The sequence below is a fragment of the Thamnophis elegans genome, chromosome 1 (assembly GCF_009769535.1).
Source record: "Thamnophis elegans isolate rThaEle1 chromosome 1, rThaEle1.pri, whole genome shotgun sequence".
In the NCBI taxonomy this organism is placed as follows: domain Eukaryota; kingdom Metazoa; phylum Chordata; class Lepidosauria; order Squamata; family Colubridae; genus Thamnophis; species Thamnophis elegans.
Window position 1 is genome coordinate 169,679,261 of NC_045541.1, and position 22,894 is coordinate 169,702,154.

At 45.8% G+C, this 22,894-nt stretch overlaps 1 protein-coding gene across 1 annotated transcript in view; it reads right to left on the reverse strand.

Annotated features, from left to right (window-relative positions):
- Positions 1-12,549: 12,549 nt before the first annotated feature.
- ONECUT3 (one cut homeobox 3) overlaps positions 12,550-22,894 on the reverse strand; it is an 88,041-nt gene continuing 77,696 nt past the window's right edge. Inside the window, exon 2 of the mRNA XM_032224180.1 lies at positions 12,550-12,842. Within this exon, the coding sequence (XP_032080071.1) occupies positions 12,550-12,842 (293 nt within the window). The remainder of the gene's footprint in view (positions 12,843-22,894) is intronic.

A 22,894-nucleotide genomic window follows, 5' to 3' on the forward strand; every position in this document is an offset into this window, starting at 1 on the left:
ATACATGTTTGGAAAGGAAGGATGTTTTATCTATGGGAAGATTGGTTCTTCACACTGTTTGCGAATGATATGAGGTCACAGACGAGAAAGAGAAACCAGAAAAGGCAAGGATCCTTGCTGTGTTTCGTAAGTTCTTTTCATATGTGTCTGAACAATTTGTTTCTTCTGCAGGTAATCCTCATTTCCTTTTATGTGGTAGAAAAGGAACTATAGCTAGCCAGAGGTGGGCATCACATAATGTAGCAATGGGTTCGCCCAGAACCGAAAATGTGTGCTCAAGTCATCAGAAACATAATTATATAGGACAGGATAGCGCCTGGGCAGGTAAGTGAGTCCAAGTGCTGGTCGAACTACCGGTTCGTCCGAACTCTACAGGTAGCTCTCAACGCATGACCAAAGTTGGGACCAGAATTTCTGTTGCTAAACAAGGTGGCTATTAAGGGAATCTAGCCCAGTTTTATGACCTTTCTTGTCATCATTGTTAAGTGAATCATGTGGCTGTTAAGTGAATCCAGCTTACCCCATAGACTTTGCTTCACCAAAGCCAACTGGGAAGGCCGCAAATGGCAATCGCATGACTCCAAGATGCTGCAACCAGGGGTGAAATTCAATTTTTTTTACTACCAGTTCTGTGAGCGTGGCTTCGTGGGCATGGCAGGGGAAGGATACTGCAAAATCTCCATTCCCACCCCACTCTGGGATCAGACAGAGGTGGTATTTGCCGGTTTTCCAAACTATTCAAAATTTCTGCTACCGGTTCTGCAGAGCCTGTAGCAGAACCTGCTGAATTTCACCCCTGGCTGCAACCAATGTAAATATATGCCAGTTGCCAAGTGCACAGATTTTGATCATGTGATCGCAGGGACGCTATAACAGTCATAAGTGCAAGGACCAGTCATAAGTCACCTTTTTCAGTGCCCTTGTAACTTTCAACAGTTGCTAAATGAATGGTTGTAAGTCAAGGATTACTTATAATGCTGAGTCCTTTTGTCCCCTGATTTGCTTTTTAATGGTTCCTTTGTACCGTGCCTTAAAAATAAACCAGGAACATTTCTAGAAGAACAGCACATACATCTGTATGGACACCTGATTTAAAGAGTCAGTGATCCCTCCTTCTAGATCAACTTCTATCTATTCAGGTAGTCCTCATCTTACAACTACAGTTAGGACAAGCATGGATGGAAACTAAACAAGGAGAAATTCAACCTGGAAATAAGGAGGAACTTTCTGACAGTGAGAACAATCAAACCATGGAACAGAAGTTGCCTTCGGAAGTTGTGGGAGCTTCATCACTGGAGGCTTTCCAGAAGAGACTGGACTGCCATATGTCAGGAATGGAGTAGGGTCTCCTGCTTGGGCAGGGGGTTGGACTAGATGACCTACAAGGTCCCTTACAACTCTTATTAGCCTGTCCCTGCATCTACGTGCTAAGTAAAGCGGTGTTAAATGAGGCATGCCCGATTTTATGACTTTTTTTTGCCACGAGTGTTAAGTGAATCACAAGGTCATTACATGAATTCGGTTTCCTCCACTTAATTTTTCTTGTCATAAGACATCCCGGAAGTTTGCACTTGGAGATCACATGACCCTTGAAGGCTGCAAGTGTCATAACTTTATGCTGGTTCCAAGAGCCCAAATTTTGAGCCCGTGACTGTGGGGATGCTGCAGTGGTTAAGTGTGTGTCCCTGTAAGTGTCAGTCGCTTTTTTTCAATCCCGTTGTAACTCTGAACAAAAGGGATAAGAGCCTGTGGCCTAATGGCTAAGAAGTCTGCCTAGTATGTAATATAGCCCAGGTTCAAATCCCAGTAAGGGTATGGCTAGCTGATGAGAGTAACTCTGAATAATCATTAAACCAGTGGTGGGTTCCAGCCAGTACACCCCAGTACGGGCATACCGGTGCCTGCTGGGAGCAGCAGGCACCGTCCCGGAATGGTGCTTTGGAGGACCCACCCACGTTCCTTACCTGCATTTGACCCAACCGAGCCATTTGCGCAGTGTGCAGCGCCTGCGCGACGCTCCGCCGAGCAGCTGGAGCGTCACAGGGCAATGGGTGCGCATGTGAATGCAGAGCCCGTGCATGTGGTGGACACCCAGCCCCGTCGCAGCATACCGATTGTAACGGGATCTGGAACCCACCACTGCGCTCAACGAATGGTTCGGGGGACTATCTCTACTCACCGGAGGCAGCTTTCCAGGGTTTGAACCAGTTTGAATCAGAGACGTTTTCATGCGAAACAAGAGTCCTCTCATTTATTGGTAAATTCCTCATGTGTATACCAGAAGCAATATATACTGTGCCATATAAGTCCATCTCACTTACACGGATTGGCATTTGCTCTCTTGACTGGTTCGGCTGGGTTTTTTTTCCCCTCAGCCCCTTTGTTAGGACATGAATACAGGCAGTCCTCGACTTACAATCACAATTGAGTCCCAAAATTTCTGTCGCTCAGCGAGGCAGTTGTTAAATGACTTACGTACCCCACTTTACGACCTTTCTTGCCAGTGTTGTTCAGTGAATCGCTGCCGTTGTTCAGTTAGTAATACGGTGGAGAAGTGAATCTGGCTTCCCCGTTGATTTTGCCTGTCAGGAGGTCACAAAATCAGGGCTCCAGGACACCACGACCATGATAAATATCATGTCAGACCTGGAAGCCATTTTTTTGCATTGGGCCTTCAGGCCTGCCACATTATCTATCGTGGGAAAATGGGAGGGGGGGGTTATCTGGAGTATGGGAGATATATATAGTCAAAATAACATTCCTTTCTCAGAGAGTCAAGGACACCTTGCCCTGCACTTGGAGTGGTGTGACTGGGAGGCATCACCAGTTGGGGCAGTGCCTGATTGGGCCACGTGACGGACATGTGGGCAGGGAGTTGGACTTTCATTTGGGAGGGGAAACCCTGGAAGCTTTCAGATTCGGGTTTTCCCAGATATGCCAATATGACATCTCTAATAAAATGGAACTTTGAGGAAACTCAAGTCTCGGAGTCTTCTTTCATTGGGGGGGGGGGGGTGTTACTTGGAACCCTGACATATAAGTCAATTGCCAAGCATTTGAATTTTGATCACATGACCATGGGGATGCTGCAACGGAATGGTCACTAAACAAATGGTTGTTAAGTCAAGGACTACCTGTAGTGGGTTTCCTGCCTCTAACCTGCCCCCCACCATCGAGCTTCCTGCCTGACATGAATTTCGAACTTCTGAACAGTGTAGTGCTTGGAAAACAGGGTTGGTGAGGGAGGTCCCCCATCACTCTCCAAAAGGTCTAGGAAAATTTGCCATGGTCAACTCACCACAGGACAATTAGCAATAGTAATAGCCCTTAGACCAGTGTTTCTCAACCTTGACGACTTTAAGTCCTGTGGACTTCAACTCCCAGAATCCCCCAGCCAGCACAGCTGGCTGGGGAATTCTGGGAGTTGAAGTCCACAGGACTTAAAGTCGTCAAGGTTGAGAAACACTGCCTTAGACTTATATGCCGCTTCACGGTGCTTTGCAGCCCTCTCTACAGAGTCAGCCTATTGCCCCCAACAATCTGGGTCCTCATTTTACCCACCTCGAAAGGACGGAAGGCTGAGTCAACCTTGGTGGGATTTGAACTGCCCAAATTGCAGGCAGCCGTCAGTCAGCAGAAGTTGCCTGCAGTACTGCACTCTAACCACTGCGCCACCACGGCATTAATCTCAAGACTCAACATTAATCATTTCGCTAACTTTTATAACCGGTGACATTTTCATTGGAATTATTTGCAACCCTTATACTTCTAGATTGGTTTTCTTTATTTTATTATTATTGGCCATAGTTCCGTTGAAATGAATTTAACTTTTATATTTGTTGAATTGTCCTGTGGTGATTTCTCCGTGGCAAGTTGGCCATGGCGAGTTGTCCCAGTCCATCTTCAAATGGGTGTGAGTGTGTGTGTGTGTGTGTGTGTGAGTGAGTGTTTATCTCATCCAGACCACCCCAAGAAGGACCTAAAAGAGGATTAGCATAAATTCAGACTGGCCCTTGGTTCGGTTGCGTCCCCCTTGTCTCCAAGGGGAGCATAAGAAAGGACGATTGACCGATCAACTTATTTGGATGTGTACACACACACACACACAGACACACACATTGCAAATGATTCTCTTTTTCTCTCTTCTGAATAAAGACACTTGTGATTGGATGCTAAAAAGGAACACACCAGTCTGGGGGTGGGGGGAAAAGATGCTAAAGTTCATTTGTTGAGTTTGTTGGAATGATAAAAGGGCTGCTGGCCGAGACACAGTTCTCCTGTTTGGTTGATGCTGGAACTACTGAAATCCGTCCTATCCAAGCACCCCCTTTTCTCATGAGCTGTTATTCCCACTTAATGGGCAGAGCAGAAGTGGGTTCCTACTGGTTCGGCCCAGTTCCACCGAACCGGTAGTGGTACGGCGACCTGCGTCGCTGGAAACGGCAGCAACACAGGCCTGCCACGCCCTCAAACCGATTCCCTGGTTGCCATCGCCGCCATCTTGTTTTTTTAGTTCTGCGCATGCACAGAACAATTTTAATTGGACAACGCATGTGCGGGCATCACGCATCCAGCGTGTACACGAATGAACGGCAGTAAAGCCATCCAGAACCCACCCCCTGGTGCAGACTGCAGAGACACGTCTTCCAACACCCCATTGGATTTTTAACAATGCACTAATATACAAAGGAAAGAAAATGGTGGAAGAAAAGGAGGAACCAAATAAAACAAGAGAGAATTGACAAAGAAACGTCCACAGTCACATGAAATTAATTGATCCATGCACATACCTCCAATTGAAATTAAATCTTGTTAGACAAATAACACGGCAAACCCAGCTTCGCCCTCCCTGCCCTCCCCATCTCAATAATTATTACATTACTTCAAGAAAGAGTATGTTTTTTTTCCATGCATAAATCAAATTTTCATTTCTTTTTTTGTCTTTTTTTCCCCTTCTTAAATTACATTTGAACACATAAACACATATAATAAATACTCTTGTAAGACATGACTCAGCAGAAAAAAGGAACACATCCCCAAAGCATAGGATATTACTACTATCTGTGATTTTTTTTTCTTTTAAAGGACTTGTTTAAATACGAAATCTGTAAACTCCAAGGAACCTTCTCTCTCTCTCTCTCTCTCAATCTTTCTCTTTTTAAAAAACAAAAAAAACACACACAAAAAAATCATGAAACTAACCAGTTTTTCCTTTCCTTTCCAAACATTCAATATGTCTTCCATTGAGCATGTCAACATAGTAACACTTGCCATCTCTGCAAAAATTATAATTTAACAGTATAAAGCTTCAAGTTGCAAATTCCAAAAACTAGCTAAGTAATTATTATTATTATTATTATTATCATTATTATTTTGTCACATAAACTATACATTAAATATTTTTTTTTGAGGTATTTCAGAGAACATTGTCAAAGGCTTGCCAGGTTTGTGCTGGAGAGAAAGGCAGGGCCACTGGTTTATTTCTTCATTTATTTATTTTTCTCCTGACTGGAGACATCTTTGGTATCAACAAGCCATTTGGGTGTTGGGTCAAAAGGAAAAAAGGGGGAAATGCCAGATGAAGGGGTAATTCTGTGAAGAAATAGGTTGGTCGTTTGTGGTGGGAGGGGATGAGGACATTTGCACAAGCACCGTCATCAGACAATACAGAATATGAGAGAGGGCAGTTTGGTGTAGTGGTTAAGGTGCTAGGCTAGAACCTGGGAGTCCACAAGTTCTATTCCTCCCTTATCCAAGAAGGCCAGCTAGATGATTTTGGGCCAACCCACCTCTTAGGGTTGTCGTTGTGGGTCGGTAATAGAAAGCAAGAGCATTAGATATGTACCAATAAGGTAAAGGTTCCCCTCACACATTTGTGCTACTCGTTCCCAACTCTAGGGGGCGGTGCTCATCTCCTTTTCAAAGCTGAAGAGCCAACACTGTCCGAAGATGTCTCTGTGGTCCTGTGGTCATGACTAAACACCGAAGGCACACAGAATACTGTTACCTTCCCACCAAAGGTGGTCCCTATTTTTCTACTTGCAGTTTTACATGCCTTCGAACTGCTAGGTTGGCAGAAGCTGGGACAAGTAACGGGAGCTCACTCCGTTACGCGGTGCTAGGGATTCAGTCGAACTTCTGATCGACAAGCTCAGCTCACTGAGCCACCTGGTCCCTTTTTATGTACCAATAGAAGAGAGTATTTGGAGCTCAAGACTGAACTGTGAAGTCCTTGGTGTTCCCTGAGCTTGGTTGTTTTCTTGCAGATGTTTCATTACCTAACTAGGTTACGTCATCAATGTGTAGTTAGAGCAAGCCCCACTTCCTTCTAGCACTGACGATGTTACCTAATTGGGTAATGAAACATCTGCAAGAAAACAACCAAGCTCAGAGAGGACCAAGTACTCCCACGTTAGATACTTTGCTACCTTGCGTGGCGCAGAAGGTGGGATATAAATTTAACGAATAAACTCCGAATTCAAGTACCGATTGACCAATCAAAATATCACGATCCCTTCGTCCTTCCTCTGCATTATTTGAACTGAGTTCTCTGGAGAGAAAACAACATTAATTTGATTTTATGACTAGCATTTTTCAAATTGCAGGTGTGGGAGTCAAGAGGCCTCAGTGGTGGGTTGTAGACGGTACACCCCGGTACGGGCGTACCGGATCCTGCCCGGAGCACCAGGTACCATTCTGGTACGGTGCTCCAGAGGGCCCGCCTGCCCACCCAAGCTCCTTACCTGTGCTTTAAGCTTTTGGCGCTTCTGCGCACACTCATGGTGCATACAGCGCTCGCGCGACGCTCCGCCAAGCAGCTGGAGCGTTGCGGAAGCGTCATTTGATGCTACAACGCATTAGTGCAATGCACACATGTATGTAGGTGACTCCGGGGCCGTTCCAATCATACCGGTTGGAACGGAATCCAGAACCCACCACGGGCTTGCCTGCATTATGGAAGGAGAGCAGGGGAGAAAAAGGCTGCCTGGGGGCCTCATTGCTGGATCAGTTAGCTTTCCCACAGGCAGGGTCATTTGGGGGTCAAAGCGGGTCTCATTCAATCCACTTCATGATCTATGCATACAATATGGTTTATCCAGTGTGAGCTTTTTTGGGGGGAGGTATCAAATGACTCCCGGGACATAGTTATTAGGGCAGCTTATCAATATTCCTACACTGGATCAATAGAAGAGAGTATTTGTAGCTCAGGGTTGAACTGAGAGGTACAGATAGTCCTTGACTTACAATCACAATTGAGCCCCAAATTGCCAATGCTAAGCAAGGCAGTTGTTAAATGGGTTGTGCCCCATTTTACGACCCTTCTTCCCGCAGTTGGTAAGTGAATCATTGCAGTTGTTAAGTTAGTGACGCAGTTGTTAAAGGAATCTGGCTTCCCCATTGACTTTGCTTGTCAGAAGATAGCACAAGGGGATCACATGAACCCCGGGACACTGCAACGGTCATAAATATGAAGTCAATGGCCAAGTGTTTAAATTCTGATCATGTGACCATGGGGATCACGGTCATAAGTCACTTTTTTTCCATGCCGTTGTAACTTTGGCCGCTAATCGAATAGTTGGAAGTTGAGGACTACCTGTAGCCAGCTTAGTTTGATATGGTGCCATATTTGATAATATGCACTACTGCATAAATGATCAGAGATATGTTTCAGAGCAGGGGTCCCGAACCGTTTTGGTTCCGCAGACTGGTGACGATAGCGGATGCTTTAGTGGTTTTGATGGCTGGGGAAATGGTTTTGTGTGCGCAACCTAAATCCCGTGATGTGCAGATAAAGTTTCGCGCACTTTCCTGCCACTTCAGCAGTAGCGGTAGTGGACTGCAGCCCGGGGGTTGGGGAGCCCTACTTTAGAGTAGTTTTTCTCCAATCTTTCTTCACATTAGCCTTAAAGGTAAAGGTTCCCCTTGCACATAGGTGCTAGTCGTTTCCCAACTCCAGGGGGCGGTGCTCATCTCCGTTTCAAAGCCAAAGAGCCAGCGCTGTCCGAAGACGTCTCCGTGGTCATGTGGCCGGCATGACTAAACGCCGAAGGCACACGGAACGCTATTACCTTCCCACCAAAGGTGGTCCCTATTTTTCTACTTGCGTTTTTTTCTTCTTTCGAACTGCTAGGTTGGCAGAAGCTGTGACAACTAATGGGAGCTCACTCGGTTACACGGCACTAGGGATTCGAACCGCTGAACTGCCAACCTTTCTGGTCGACAAGCTCAGCATCTTAGCCACTGAGCCACCCTGTCCCTTTTAACCTTAGCTTCATCTTATTTCCCCCTTGCCCTAAACAGCTCCTGATGACTTGTGCATGTGTAAAGGGCAGCCATGCACCCCCATAATGTGCTGCTGGGATTTCCCAAATGCATTCGTACCGGGCTGAAAAAACAGCTTTGCTCACTTTTAATCCTGGATCAGCCCCTCTAGCCCAGGACTGTGGTAGAGATTTGGGCACAGTGAAGTTTTCCCCAAGAATCTTGCATACATGAAGGGTTGGACATAGCATCCTTCGTATGCCAAGCATACGCACAACTACGGGCTGTGCATCTCACTCTACTGTCCTACTTGAGTGGTTGGGTGGCAGTGAATCAGAGGATGCCCATTAGAGATGCAGAGTTCTGGAGGCAGAAGACAGAATAACAAAGAGTTGGAAGGGACCTTGGAGGTCTTTTAGTCCAACCCCTTGCCCAAGCAACAGACATTATACAATTCCGGGCAAATGGCTGTCCAATATTTTCTTTAAAACCTCCAGTGTTGGAGCATCAACTAAACTTTTCTGATGGAAATATCACAAATAAAGAAGAACACACCTCACTGTTTCTTGTGCATCTACTGAATTAGATGTGCATTGCACGTGAAACATTGGGGAGAGGGGAGGGGCGGGGAGGAGTTGGGAGGGCAGGAAGAGAGGACCCAGGGAATGGCTTTTGTCCCATCACCCAAAAGCTACAAGAGTTGCCAGAATCCCTCTGATTAAGAGAACTGAGGTAATATCTCATGAACTTATAGGACAAAGAAAACAAAAGGAAAAAGAAAAAGAAAAAAGAAAAACCAGAAAAATGGTTTTACACCTTTTGTACAAGAAAAAAGGCACTCAGCTATCACTCCAAGTTTTCATTCGTGCTTCTAGCACTCTATCTCTCTTTTTCTCTTTCTTTCTTTCTCTCGGGAAGTTGGAAAGCACAGGATATGGGGGGGGTGAGGGGGGGAATGAGGAAAGGTCTGTGACTACGAACTATAAATGGAGAATCACAAAGGGAACAAGAAAAAAAAGGGGGGGGGTACAAATGTGTGTAATCCAGCACAAACCAGGCAAGGAGAACAAAATCTTTGGTATCAGGTGTGATTTTCAAATCACAAAAATCGAAAACTCAAGTGAGGTAGCCTATATTTTCTGGTTCTCACTAAAAATGTCTTTGCATGTTTGGGGTCGTTCTTTTGATAAGAATTATTCCTTTTATTTTATTTTTTTTCTCCCCCTCCCTTCGGTTCTTCTACTAAGTTCAGGCCCCATCATTTCATTACATTATTTCATTTCATTTTTTTTTTCCATTTTTTCCCCCCCTCCTTTAGTGAGGCTTCTCAGCCCTTCAATACTTCACAAAAACCAGGTATGGGAAATCCACCAGAGTCCTTCTCCATCATTCTTTAGCATCGACAACTCACAACAAGACAAGATGATGCGGTAGGTTGGGGTAGATTTGAAGGGGATGGACACTCAGTGAGTCTGAGAGAGGCAATTTCGGGGGGGGGGGTGTTGTCCTCCTGCAGTATCCCCCCCCCCCTCTCTCTGTGTGTGTTTTGATAAAACATATCAGCATTTGCTATTTTTTTTCCCTTTTCCAGTTTTCTTTGGTTGGTCCAAATAAGTTCCCACTCCATCCCACACCTTGATTGGCAGCACCCAACAGTCAAGACCGGGACAAAATGTTTTGCTGAAGATAGGAAATATTAGGAGTCATTTCATTCTTTTTTCCCCCTTCTTCCTTTTCTGCTCAAAGAATAAACTTTTGATGGTTCTGGGGTTTTTTTTTTCCTCTCTCTCTCTCTTTCTTTTTTTCTTTCTTTCTGTTCCATTCCCAAAGGTGCCTAAGGGTCGCTCGACACATTGTCTTCAACATAAAGTGAACGCATAAACCACTGCGCAAGGATGGTGCTCTATTACCCGCATCGATTTGATAGTGTCCCGTTAAAAAATAATAAAACAAAGAAACGACACACACACAGACACACACGTACAAAGAATCCCACATTTAGCACGGAGAGGGCGAGGCTGCCATTGTGCGGCCTCTTTACCTTCTCAAAAGCCTTTTTTTTCTGGCTCTGTAGGCAAAAGGGGAGGGGGGGGGCTTCAACTTTGCCAGCCAGACATACAGGTTTAACTGGTGATGCTATTTCTCATCAAGCTGACCAATTCTTTCTTTTTCTTTCTTTCTCTCTTTTTGCCTTGCAAACGCTCCTGATTCATGACGTCAGATGCTACTGAAGCCAAGCCCTTCTTTCCAAGCGAAAGAGGACGATCATCTGGTATCCATCTTCTATTTTTAAGGCAAGCTGTTAATTGGCACACACACAAAAAATAGTCACTTATCTTTCGTACGTTGCCAGGATTCCTTTTTTTTTAAGTTTCTTTTTTTTTTTTGTAGTTTGTTATTTTCACCAGGGAGGGTACGGAGCTGGGGCCGGAAAAGGACTGGGGGGGGCGTATATGTCTTCCCCATGTGAATCTATCGATCCGTTTAGCAAACAGATTCATAATTTGTCCCCTGCTCAACTCAACTTGCCCAGTCTGATTCCTACCACATATACTATCATGGTTTCTCTCCCCTTCGTGCCATCCTGTATGTATTGGAGGCAGAAAACGGGGATGATAAGAGGCAAAAAAGAGGAGTGAGGATGGAAATCATTCAGCTGGGGCTGGCCTTTGAAATGAAACCAACATTGAATGGAAGGTCAGCTGTCGATCCAGTGTCCAGGAAATAAAAATTCAGCTCCTGCACTGCTTCGCTTTGATGATTTCTTTAAAGCTTTTTTTTTTTTTAATTACCCGATTTATGTACGTAAAATGTGCTTCATGACCCGCTTTTTCTCTAGGTGACACAGTGCAACTTCGCTTTGGATTCCACATGACTCATTCAAGGGAGAAAAGAGGGGATCGTTTTTCGTCAGAGTTTCTGGTTTCCCCCCTTGACACTTTGGCTTGGAATTCCTTGGAGAGGAATCGTCAAAAAAGAAAAAAAAAGGAAAGAAAAAAAAAGTCTTCTTTCGAGAGTTGAATTTGGTTTCGATAACTTTCAGACTGTGTGCCGGGATGCACTTGGCAAGACCTCTGGTGGATTTTCACGGGGACTGCTTGGAGTGTGAAGACTGTTGTGGAGGACACGAGGTGAGAAAAAAGAGGGCTGAGCTGTAGGAAATGTACATGAGGACAACATGACAACATTTTGAAGATGTTTTTTTCTCTCTCCTGGAATGGATTTTCATGCATTTTCCCACTGTTACTAGGATGAAGGATGTTCAGTAGGATTGTGGTTTTTTTTTAAAAAAATCTCAGGCCCTATATGCATCCTTGACTTGCAAACTGAGCAACCCCCTAATCTACATTCACACATGGCATCACTGAACTCTCATTTCAGGATAAACAATTGCAGCTCTCGTCTCCGTACAAAGGTTAAACGATTCCCACATGACCCTCTCATATGCCTTTTCCCATATCAGAGGTGGGGTCATTTTCAGCTTCACAAGAAATGACCTTTCTTTGAAATAGAAAGGCGAGACAGAATCAGATGTTAACAGGGTCTTGGTATGAGTCTTTAAAATACCCCACAATTCACTTCTATCTCGGTGGTGAAAGACAACCCCAGTAGGAACGATAAGTTGGTCTGGAATTTAAAACCCAGAAATTAGACAAGGTCCAGTTACGTTGGACAGGTATCTAGAAAATACATCTGAGAGAGCTGAATCAGCTTCACAAATTAATAAGTTACTTGCTTCTTGCCCTCCCTTCAATTTTCCAGTGCTGGGCTGTTTTTTAAGGCATACACCACTCACTTGCTCCTCAGATAGCCAGGCCCTCTGGGATAAACATTTTGTTTCCACAATGACAGCTTTCAAATCAAAGTTTCTGCTCTTTAAGCTGCTCCTGACAGATCCCTCCCCCTCTGCCACCAGAACAATATAATTACTTGCTGGCTGAAACTTCTAAGGGAGGAAAGACGTCCCTCAGCTAAACCCAAGGCTTGGGAGGAAGTTGCTCACCAGATGAGGAGATGAAATGGCCCTTTCACACATGGGAAGGTCTGAGGGGGGTCAAAGACGGAGGCTGCTATGGGATGCCTCTGGAAGATCTGGGATGTCCCAGAGGCATCCAACCATGGATGGTTATGAAGTGGGCACGGTGCGTTTTCGTTGCTCAACGTATATGCAGTATGCAGGTGAAGGGAGCAGACACACGGAGAAGGGAATGGGCTCTCTTCTGGGTGGAGTTCAGGGGGGTGGGATGCAAGGGTTATGAGAGGCGTATGAAAAATTAAAGAGAGAAATCATGCTTTGGAAAAAGTGCTTGTGGATGAAGAGGGGACTCCGGGGTTGGTGCCTGGCTCCTCTTGCCAACGGTTCATACACCGCCGGCGGGCATTCATGAAGAAGTTGCTGACGGTGTTGAGCTCCAGGCCCAGCTGCTGCGAAATGGTCATCTGCATCTCCTTGGAAGGTCGCTTGTTCTCTTTGAAGATGGCGATCAGGGTGCGGCGTTGAAGGTCGGTGAAGACCAGGCGCTGTTTCTTCGGCTGCAGATTCCGGTCTTTTTGTTGCTCCTGTTCTTTGCGTTTGCAGGCTACGCGGGTGGTTTTGAAAGGAGAAGAGGGGGAAAGGGGGGAAGAAAAGAGAGAGAGAGAGAGAGAGAAGAAAATAACATAGCTACCAAATTCATGCACATCAAGCCTGTTTTCCATTTTTCTCCTCCCACCCACCCGCTACGCCCCCATACAACATTTGCAACGACCCATTCTCCAGATAAAGGAATACACCAAAAGGCTTTCATTAGCATTTTGTTTTTTTTTCTTCTGTTCAGTTGTGTCCAATTATCAGACAAGTCCCTGCAGTTCTTTTTTTTCTTGACAAGGCTTTTCAGAAAGTAGATTGCCATTGCCTCTTCCCTAGGGCTGAGAGAGAGTGACTGGCCCAAGATCAGCTGGCCTCGTGCCTAAGGCAGGACTAAGCACTAGAACAGTGTTTCTCAACCTTGGCGACTTTCAGTCCTTTGGACTTCAACTCCCAGAATTCCCCCAGCCAGCTGGCTGGGGGAATTCTGGGAGTTGAAGTCCACAGGACTGAAAGTCGCCAAGGTTGAGAAACACTGCACTAGAACTAATCTTCCAGTTTCTAATCTGATGCCTTATCCACGACTACCGCAAACTGGCCTTCATTCATTAGCACTGCCTTCTATTCAAAATTTTGGGATTTTTTTTTTTAAAAAAAACCCATAACTAATGTACAGATAGTCCTTGACTTATGATCACAATTGAGTCTCCGGTTTGTGTTGTTAAGCAAGGCAGTTGTGGTTAATTTTGCCCCATTTTGCGACCTTCCCTGCCACCGTTTTTAAGTGAATCGCTGCAGGGGTTCAGTTAGTAACCCGGTCGTTAAGTGAATCTGGCTTTCCCCCATTGGCTTTGTTCGTCAGAAGGTCGCGAAAAGTGATGACGCGACCCTGCAACAACAGGGCAACCGTCATAAATACGAGTCCGTTGCCAAGCGTCTGAATTTTGGTCATGGGGGATGCTGCGTGAAAAATGGTCAGAAATCACTTTTTCCAGTGCCGTTATAACTTCAAATGGTCACTAAGTGAACTTTTGTAAGTCAAGGGCTATCTGTATAGTGTCAATGTGATGGGAGGGTCTATTTGTGTCAAATATTCTGATTCCATTCCTCAAGCAGAAATAGGTGAGATTTAAGGTAAAAATCTCTGATCTTCTTCTGGAGTGTAAGATTGCCACACTGCAGCTATCCACCTGCTTTTTTTGTTGTTGTTGAAGAGGGCTAGAAATGAGGTTTTTATACCTAAAAACTAAATAGCAAAATGTCTGAGCTCAAATTCTGTACTCATTTATCATGATTAGTTCACAGAGCTTTTGTCTGAATCGAATCATTATGGCTTCCTATTGATATCACATGTTCCCTGACTGGCTACCCTGTGAGAGAGAATCATTAGTATTTAAATCGATTAAACTGTAAATCCTGCCTTGAGCTGAGACAGGCACAGTGATTCCTGAAGGAAAGTCTGGAAAACCATGTTTTTTTAAAATATATATATATATATGTTATGCACATTTGTGCATTTAAATTGGAGAAATGCTTAATGGCAGTTTTGAAATGTTCTTCACTCCACCTGCTCCATTCAGGAAAAATCTTCTTAGAGATACTTTTGCAAATCCTGTACTGAGGAAGAGTTGATGATCTCTAAGGACCCTTCCAACTCTAAGATTTTATGAAAACAGGAGGAATTAATCAGATACTCCACCCCTGAAGTTCCCAATCAGCCCAGTAACTAGTAACCTTTTAACTCTTATCTCCTCATAAATGATCTCCTACAGCTTCCCTAAATCTTGGTGTCTTCCACCTGTTTTGGACTACATTTCCCATCAACTCTCAATGTGGCCAATAATCCAAGATGATGGGGATTGTAGTCCCCAACCTATGGAGGGTCAGGTTGAGAAAGACTGGTTCAAGTGTATAGAATGCACAATTTTGGCACAACATTCGTTCAGAAAACAATCCAACTTAGGATAAAACCCAGAAATGGAGTCTCTGTTTTTTTGTTTCGAAAAGTGTCATCAATCAAGGATCAGGAAAACGCCATGAAGAAGTATTAATACCAGTGGAAGAGAATATTTGCAGCTCAAGGTTGAACAGTGGAGTTTTTGGTGTTCTCTGAGCTTGGTTGTTCTGTTGCAGATGTTTCATTACCCAGCATGGTAACATCGTCAGTGCCAGGGAAGTGTTAGCGCTGACAATGTTATCTAGCCATGGTGGCGCAGTGCTTAAAATGCAGTATTGCAGGCTACAATTCCCAGCAGTTTGACAGCTCAAATCTCACTGGCTTAAAGGATGACTCAGCCTTCCATCCTTCGGAGGCTGGTAAAATGAGGACCCAGATAGTTGGGGGCAATATGCTGACTCTGTAAACGGCTTAGAGAGGGCTGTAAAAACACTGTGAAGCAGTATATCAAATCTAAGTGCTGTTGCTGTTGAGACTCTAGAAAGAGTGCAGAGAAGAGCAACAAAGAGGATTAGGGGACTGGAGGCTAAAACATATGAAGAACAGTTGCAGGAACTGGGTATGTCTAGTTTAATGAAAAGAAGAACTAAGGGAGACAATGATAGCAGTGTTCCAATATCTCAGGGGCTGCCACAAAGAAGAGGGAGTCTAACTATTCTCCAAAGCACCTGAGTGTAGAACAAGAAGCAATGGGTGGAAACTAATTAAGGAGAGAAGCAACTTAGAACTAAGGAGAAATTTCCTGGCAGTTTGAGCAATTAATCAGTGGAACAACTTGCCTCCAGAAGTTGTGAATGCCCCAACACTGGGAGTTTTTAAGATGTTGGATAACCATTTGTCTGAAATAGTACAGGGTTTCCTGCCTGAGCAGGGGGTTGGACTAGAAGACCTCCAAGGTACTTTCCAACTCTGTTATTCTATTCTATTCTATTCTATTCTATTCTTTCTATTCTACTTTACACTGCGCTGCTCTGCTCCGCTCTCCTCTATTCTATCTAGTTGAGTAATGAAATGTCTGGAAAAAACCCAAACAAGTTCAAAGGGCACCAAGAACTCCGTGAAGAATTAATAGTAGGAAAAATGTCTCCAGAATGTCTCCTGGGAACATTCAGTTTGCTCTTAGAAAAAAAGAACCCACAATTTCTACATTTTGAAGGTGAGATGGCTACTCCCAGAGTCTGCATCAGGCCATCATTCACCTGCTCATGAACAGGTTCAGTAGGTTTTTTTTGCATTGCACCAAAAACCCACGAAATTCAGGTTTGAATAGGGTGCAGCAGGAGACATCAGCACGGACAGGAGAAGACATTTTTGCCAAAGGCCTTGATATTCTCTTTCAGACTTCATGTGTCCCAACTGACATTTAATTCATGTAAAGATAAAAATGCGGGCTGTGTACCTCCATCAAACCCTCCCCCAGCAGATGAATGAACCACCTACCCTATGACCATCAGATGCTTGCAAGGAAAACAAACAAAAATAAGCCTTTTTGGGGGCACAAAAACATTAATATTTTCTTTCAGTTTTTTGTTTTTTTTAAATAGATACCAACATTTTTTAAAGGAAATTAAAACCGAAGGAAAAATATAAACCAATAGCAACGACATAGATTTGCAAATCGAAATTTGGATCAAAGCATTTCACTACAATTTTTTTAAAAAACACACCCTTTCATTTCCCCTTCCTTTCCCCTCTTTCCCTTAGCCGGCTTCCCACTGCACAAAATTGATCCGGTCTTGAAAAGACATTGATGCTGTAGAAGCAGAAAGCGAAAACAAAAATCCACCCAGTAAATTCAGCCTGTGGCAGGTGATGAGCAGAAAACAGACATGAGAATCACACTGATTTAGTTGAGAGCGTTCACACCGGCAGAGGTCAATGCTGAAGTCCAGACAGGGTTGAAAGAACAAAGCGGCAGAATCTATGCTGTAAAGTTAGGTTATAGACCTGCGATGGTGAGCCTATGGCATGCGTGCCACAGGTGGCACATAGAGCCCCCTCGCCCCAGCCCAGATCCACTGTACATATGCACACGCCTCCCGCCAGCTAGCTCTCTGCCACGCATGTACGGGGGGGCAGGGTGCATGTGGGGGGGGACACGCACACATGCATGGGGCGGAGGGCCACATGCCCGAGGGGTGCTCGCACTGCATTTTGGGGCCCCACGCAGTGCTGCCGCACCCCATTTTGACTTCCAGGTTGGTGCAGGAGGCCTTCCAGCCCCAAAATGGGGCACAGGAGGGGCATGCCCTGTTTTGGGTTTGGAAAGCCTCCTGCAGCAACCTAGAAACCAAATCCGGGTGGGGGGTGCCGTGCGAGGCCCCCCTGCATCTTGTTTTGGGCCTGGAAAGCCTCCTGCTCCAACCTGGAAGCCAAAAATGGGCAAGAGGGGGGGCGGGGGCGCATGCACGGGGGTGGGGTTCACGGAGCAGGGGTCACGCGCGCATTGCATTATGGGTGCGGGCCAGAGGTGGGTTCCTACCAGTTCGCACCTATTCGGTAGAACCGGTTTGTCAAATCTACCAAATCGGTTAGAAGAGGTTCCACCAGTGGACCCGGAAAGCAGGCCACACCTACAGAAGAGGTTCCAAACTGTTTTGAAACCCACCACTGGGACAGGATCTTGTAACTTGACAGCTTTAAGACTTGCATGCTTCAATGCCAGAGTTTCTGAACAGCTACTTGGACCAACCTAAGTACTAATTCATAATTTCATATCCGGTCACATGGGCAGCAAGCCGCTCCCATCCGGTCACATGGGTGGCAAGCCACTCCCACAAATGAGGCCACACCCACAGAGTAGGTTCCAACAATTTTTGAAACCCACCACTGGTGCGGGCCCACACACGTGCTGTCACGGGCACGTGCTTTCGGTACGTGACGACAAAAAGGTTACCCATCACTGTGATAGACACAATTGGAACCAGCAAGAAGGGGCCGAAGACCACGGAGGCTGACTTCGCCAGGTTTCTGAGCCAAAATTTGCAGGTGTGCCGATCTGCTAGGAACTGAACCAACTGGGAAGCTTGTGAGTTCATTTAAATCAAAGGGCAATGGAACGGCTCCAGAGCAATCCTTAAAGCCGGGGTCTCCAACCTTGGCGACTTTTAAGACTTGTGGACTTCAACTCCCAGAATTCCTCAGCCAGCAAAGACTCTGGGAATTGAAGTCCACAAGGGACCTCTGCCTTAAAGAGAGTTTGCCGTTGAGCAACTTGCCCTGTTTAGAGATTGTTGAAAGTTTCAATGGTGATGAAAAAGCAAACTTTACCACAGTCCTCACATTTATGACCTTCACATGTCTGTGTGAAGTAAAGGAAGGCTGAAATATGATTGTAAGCCCAGTCGCGGTTTTACTTATCAACCTCTTCGTTTAATGACTGAGCTGCTGGTTGGAATTGTAGTCGCTAAATGAGGAGTACCTGTGTTTTAATTATTGTTGTGGTTGTTCTGTTCTGCTCTGCTCTGCTCTTCTCTACTCTAACTCTAACTCTAACTCTAACTCTAACTCTAACTCTAACTCTAACTCTAACTCTAACTCTAACTCTAACTCTAATGCTAACTCTAACTCCACTCCACTCCACTCCCCACTCCACTCCGATTTGAAAGAGGATGCCGTGTCCTAATGGTGGCAAAAGCAGTTTCAGTTCATGGGAAAACAGCTATGAAAGAGTGTTGACAAACTGCTAAACATGCTCCAAGATAGTATACCTTAGAACAGTGGTTCTCAACCTGTGGGTCGGGATCCCTTTGGGGGTCGAACGACCCTTTCACGTGGGTCGCCTAAGACCATCGGAAAACATATTTCCGCAAAAATACAGAAAACATAAAATATTGTTATGGTTGGGGGTCACCACAACATGAGGAACTGTATTAAAGGGTCGCGGCATTAGGAAGGTTGAGACCCACTGCCTTAGAATATCTGATGTTGTTGTTCCTTCTCAAATATTTGGTAACTTCCGCTAGAAAGGGGGTAGCAAATTCATTGGGTCTTTGCCCCAACCTGCAGGACATTTACACATGGAGCGTAGATCTTTCAGATTTACACAATCACACCACAATCATACCCACACATCTGAAGATAGGGAGAAGACTGTTAATTTACAGAGAGGGGTGTGTGTGCTTTTGAGTCCCCCGTTAGGCTTTGCTGCATGTTAAACTAAGACAGAAAGAGCTTGAAAGCATGTACAGATTGCCTTTCCCCCATTAATGAAATGGCCATTATCCTCTGCGTGCAACACTGATAAATACACATTTTAAAGAGATTCTTCATTTTTTTTTAAGAGGTTAAAAGGAAAAAAAAAAAAACACGGAGGAGAAGAGAAAGCTTTCCGCAGCTTAACATGTCTCTTCACAGTTCAATATAATTACTGTTCCACAGAGTAGGAATCAATAGCTGCTGTAGTTGAATTTACTACATACTGTGGGTCTCCAGAGCTGCAACCGATGGGGCTATTTCATGTGCTCATCTCCCCACGGATGATTGCCTTGGGGGTCTCCATCTCACCATCAGGTGAGAGGGGTGGGGGTGGGGGTGTTTCTGCAGATGTAACCAAGGTTGGGTAAAATACAGAAGAAGGCCGGGCAGGTAGTCCTCGGATTACCACCGCAATTGGGACCTGTTTTGGCCCACTGGCAGCTGTGGAGCTGGCAGCATAGTCGGACAGCGAGGAGGTCAGGGAGGAACATGGGCCAGTCCTGGAATCTGGGGAAGGCCTGGACAAGGGCGCTGCGTCGGAGGCGGAGAGGGGGCCAGGGCCATCTGGGAGTTATGTGCTGCCTCCAGAGTCTGACAGCAGAGGAACAGGCTCCCCCTGTTCCCAGTGCACGCATGCGCAGAGCTGTCAAAAGGCAAGAACAGTTAAGACAGAAGGGATGACTCAGGAGTAAGGTTTGGAGGTGATTGGCCCCTCCCACAGGACATAAAGAAGGAGCAAAGGCACGTGAGCCTTTGCAGGAAGCAACTTGGTTCATGCTGGTCAGTTCACCTTCTGGAGCTCCGTTTTGACTCTTTGCTCCATGTGGCCTTGCCAAGCTAATTGTCAATTAAGTCTTTGGCAGTGTTTTAAGGAAGATAAAGGTGGGTATTTATCGGCCTTTTCCCAAAAGACTTTGGCAACCTACTGTAGGACTCTTTACAACTATTTGGGACTCATTAGGGGCTGCGAATGAACATAATTAACAGCCTTTGAAATAAAAAAGAGGGTTTTGGGGACTGTGTGCTTTTTTACTGTATCAGGAAGCCTAGGTCAGAACAGGATCTGAATTTCCATTGCTAAGCAAGGTGCTTGTTAAATGAGCCCTGTCTAATTTTACAATCTTTTTTTTTTTGCCATGGCTGCTAAGTGAATCATGTGGTTGTTAAGCAAATATGGCTTCCCTTTTGAGTTTGCTAGTTAGGAAGCCAGTTGGGAAGATCGCAAATGGCAATCACATGACGCAGGACGGGGCAACAGAAAACGGAGCTCAGGGAGCCCCACGTGGCACACACACACACCCCAGCTCCATTTTCAGCTGTGACAGCCTCCTGCCAGTGAAAAGGGACACCACACGCGGCCCTCCCGAGCTCCATTTTCGCTGGCAGAAGCACCGCAGGCTGGTCCTTCGCTGTTTCCTGGGTGGCCCCATAGGCCAGATCTAAGCACCGCGAGGGTGGGATCTGGTCCACGGGCCTCGAGTTTGACACCCCTGGGCTAGATCTTTAAGGCCTTTGTAAAAGTTGTTATCCATGTACTGAATCCTGGTATGAAAGGGATAAGGTCATCGGTTTCCTCTAGGAGCCTCTGCATCTGCATCTTGATCATCTTTTCCAAAACCTTCTCCAAAATGGGAAGGTTGGAATAAGGCTAAAATAGAGCAATTGGTCCCAGTATGTTGTGGCCTGCTAGCGGCCAGCGGAGCTGGTGGCAGACTCAAGACAGTGAGGAGGTTGGGGAGGAACATGGGCCAGTCCTGGAGTCTGGGGAAGGCTCTGACGAGGGGTCTGCATCGGAGGCAGAAATGGGGCCAGGGCCGTCCAACAGTTATCAGCTGCCTTCGGAATCGGTTATCGGTGAAGCAGACGAACAGCTGGAGCCTGTTCCCGATGTGCGCATGCACAGAGCTGCCAGGAGAAGGGAACAGCTAAGGAACAAGGGCTGACTCGGGAGTAAAGGCACAGGTGGACGGTGAATGGCCCTCCCACAGGGAATAAAGAGGAGCGAAAGGGGAGGGGCGTTTGCAGAGACAATTAGTTCAATTCATTAGGGTGAAGATCTGTTCCTGCCTTTTTGCCGAGTAATTGCTGCTACAGCATGGTGTTTGGAAGATATCGGCCTGGCAGCTCTCCAAGCCTGATAAAGATCTGTGGTTGTGAAATCTCATGAAAGACTGTTGGCCGGGACTTTGCTGGAGAGGAATTCCCTTTAACCTAAATAAAAGAGGTTCTATCGGGATGAGGAGTCGGCTTCGTGATCTTGGGAAAAAGAGATCAGAACACAATGATAGTTTTTTGAGAAGGAAACAGACCACCACTTCCTTCCAGGCATACAGAAGCACCCTCTCATACAAGGATGCTTCACCTCTGCTTGGACTCAACCAAATGCTCTCCCGTAGGAGGCCCTCAGAAGTTAGGAGAGACATAGAGCCGAGGTGGCGCAGTGGTTAGGGTGCAGTACTGCAGGCCACTTCAGCTGACTGCTATCTGCAGTTCAGCGGTTCTAATCTCACCGGCTCAAAGTTGACTCAGCCTTCCATCCTTCCGAGGTGGGCAAAATGAGGACCCAGACTGTGGGGGCGGTATGCTGACTCTGTAAACCGCTTAGAGAGGGCTGAAAGCCCTATGAAGCGGTATATAAGTCTAACTGCTATTGCTATTGCTACATACAGTAGACCGAACACACAGGTGGCCATCCAAACAGCTACAAGGACCTGTCCATCTCCTTCAGCTTTCTCGACTCATCCTGCCAGATGGCAGAGCAAGGCTGTGCCTCATCCAGCTCAGAAGAATCCATTACGATTATAAATTGAGGGCTAACCTGTAACCAAATCCAGTGGCGGGTTCCGGAATCCCGTCGCAACTGGTACATCGCATACATGTGTTCTGCGCACATGGAGCGGAGCATCGCACAGGCGCCATACATTGTGTGTGTGTGCACAAATGGCCCCGGTTGGGTCAAATACAGGTAAGGAGAGTGGGCGGGCGGGCCCTCCAAAGCACCGTACCGGAACGGTACCTAGTGCTCCAAGCAGGCGCCGGTACAGCCGTACCGGAGCATACCAGCCATAACCCACCACTGATGAAATCCCTAATATAGGCTCTAACATGTGTTGGGTCAGGCTCAATCTTTGTCTTTTTCCATCTCTTCTGTTGAATTCTTCACCAAACCGCAAAGCCTTTGGCTCAATGTACAGGAAGAGGTCACTCAGGAGCAACCTGATCCTCCTTCTCCCTCACTTCCCTTCACCTGCCTTTCTTTCCAATGAGAAGTTCCTAGACCTTATGACCTTTCCTTATAGGGGGGGTTACTGCAGCTTCCCAACCATCTGGCCCCGCAGTCCGAGATCCTTCCCCCTTCTGAGAATCTTGAGTGTACAAAACATGCCACACGTATCGGCTCACTCATGTTTACAGCCACGGACTGCTAAGGTCAATGCAGACATAAAGGGGATTCGTGGGGCAAGAGATATACCGATCGTAGTCTCAAGTTTCTATAGAAGTGGATTTATGAGATCCATCAGAACAAACGCCAACATAATAGAGCGAGTCCTCATCTTATGCTCCATTTGAAGTTACAACAGCACAGAAAAAGAGGCTTACAACCACGAGGACTCAGATTGTTGGGGGAAATATGCTGACTCTGTAAACCGCTTAGAGAGCATTGTGAAGTGGCTAAGTACTATTGCTATCGTACTTACAATTGTTGCGACATTCCCATGGTCATGGGATCAAGATTCGGATACTTGGCTATTGGTTCATATTTATGACGGTTGCAGTATCCCAGAGTCATGTAATCACCAGTTGTGACCTTCTGACAAACAATGTCAATGGGAGAGCCAGAGATGCCCTTAACCATCGAAATTACTAACAACTGCAGTGATTCTCTTAGCAACTGTTAAGGAGGGTCATAA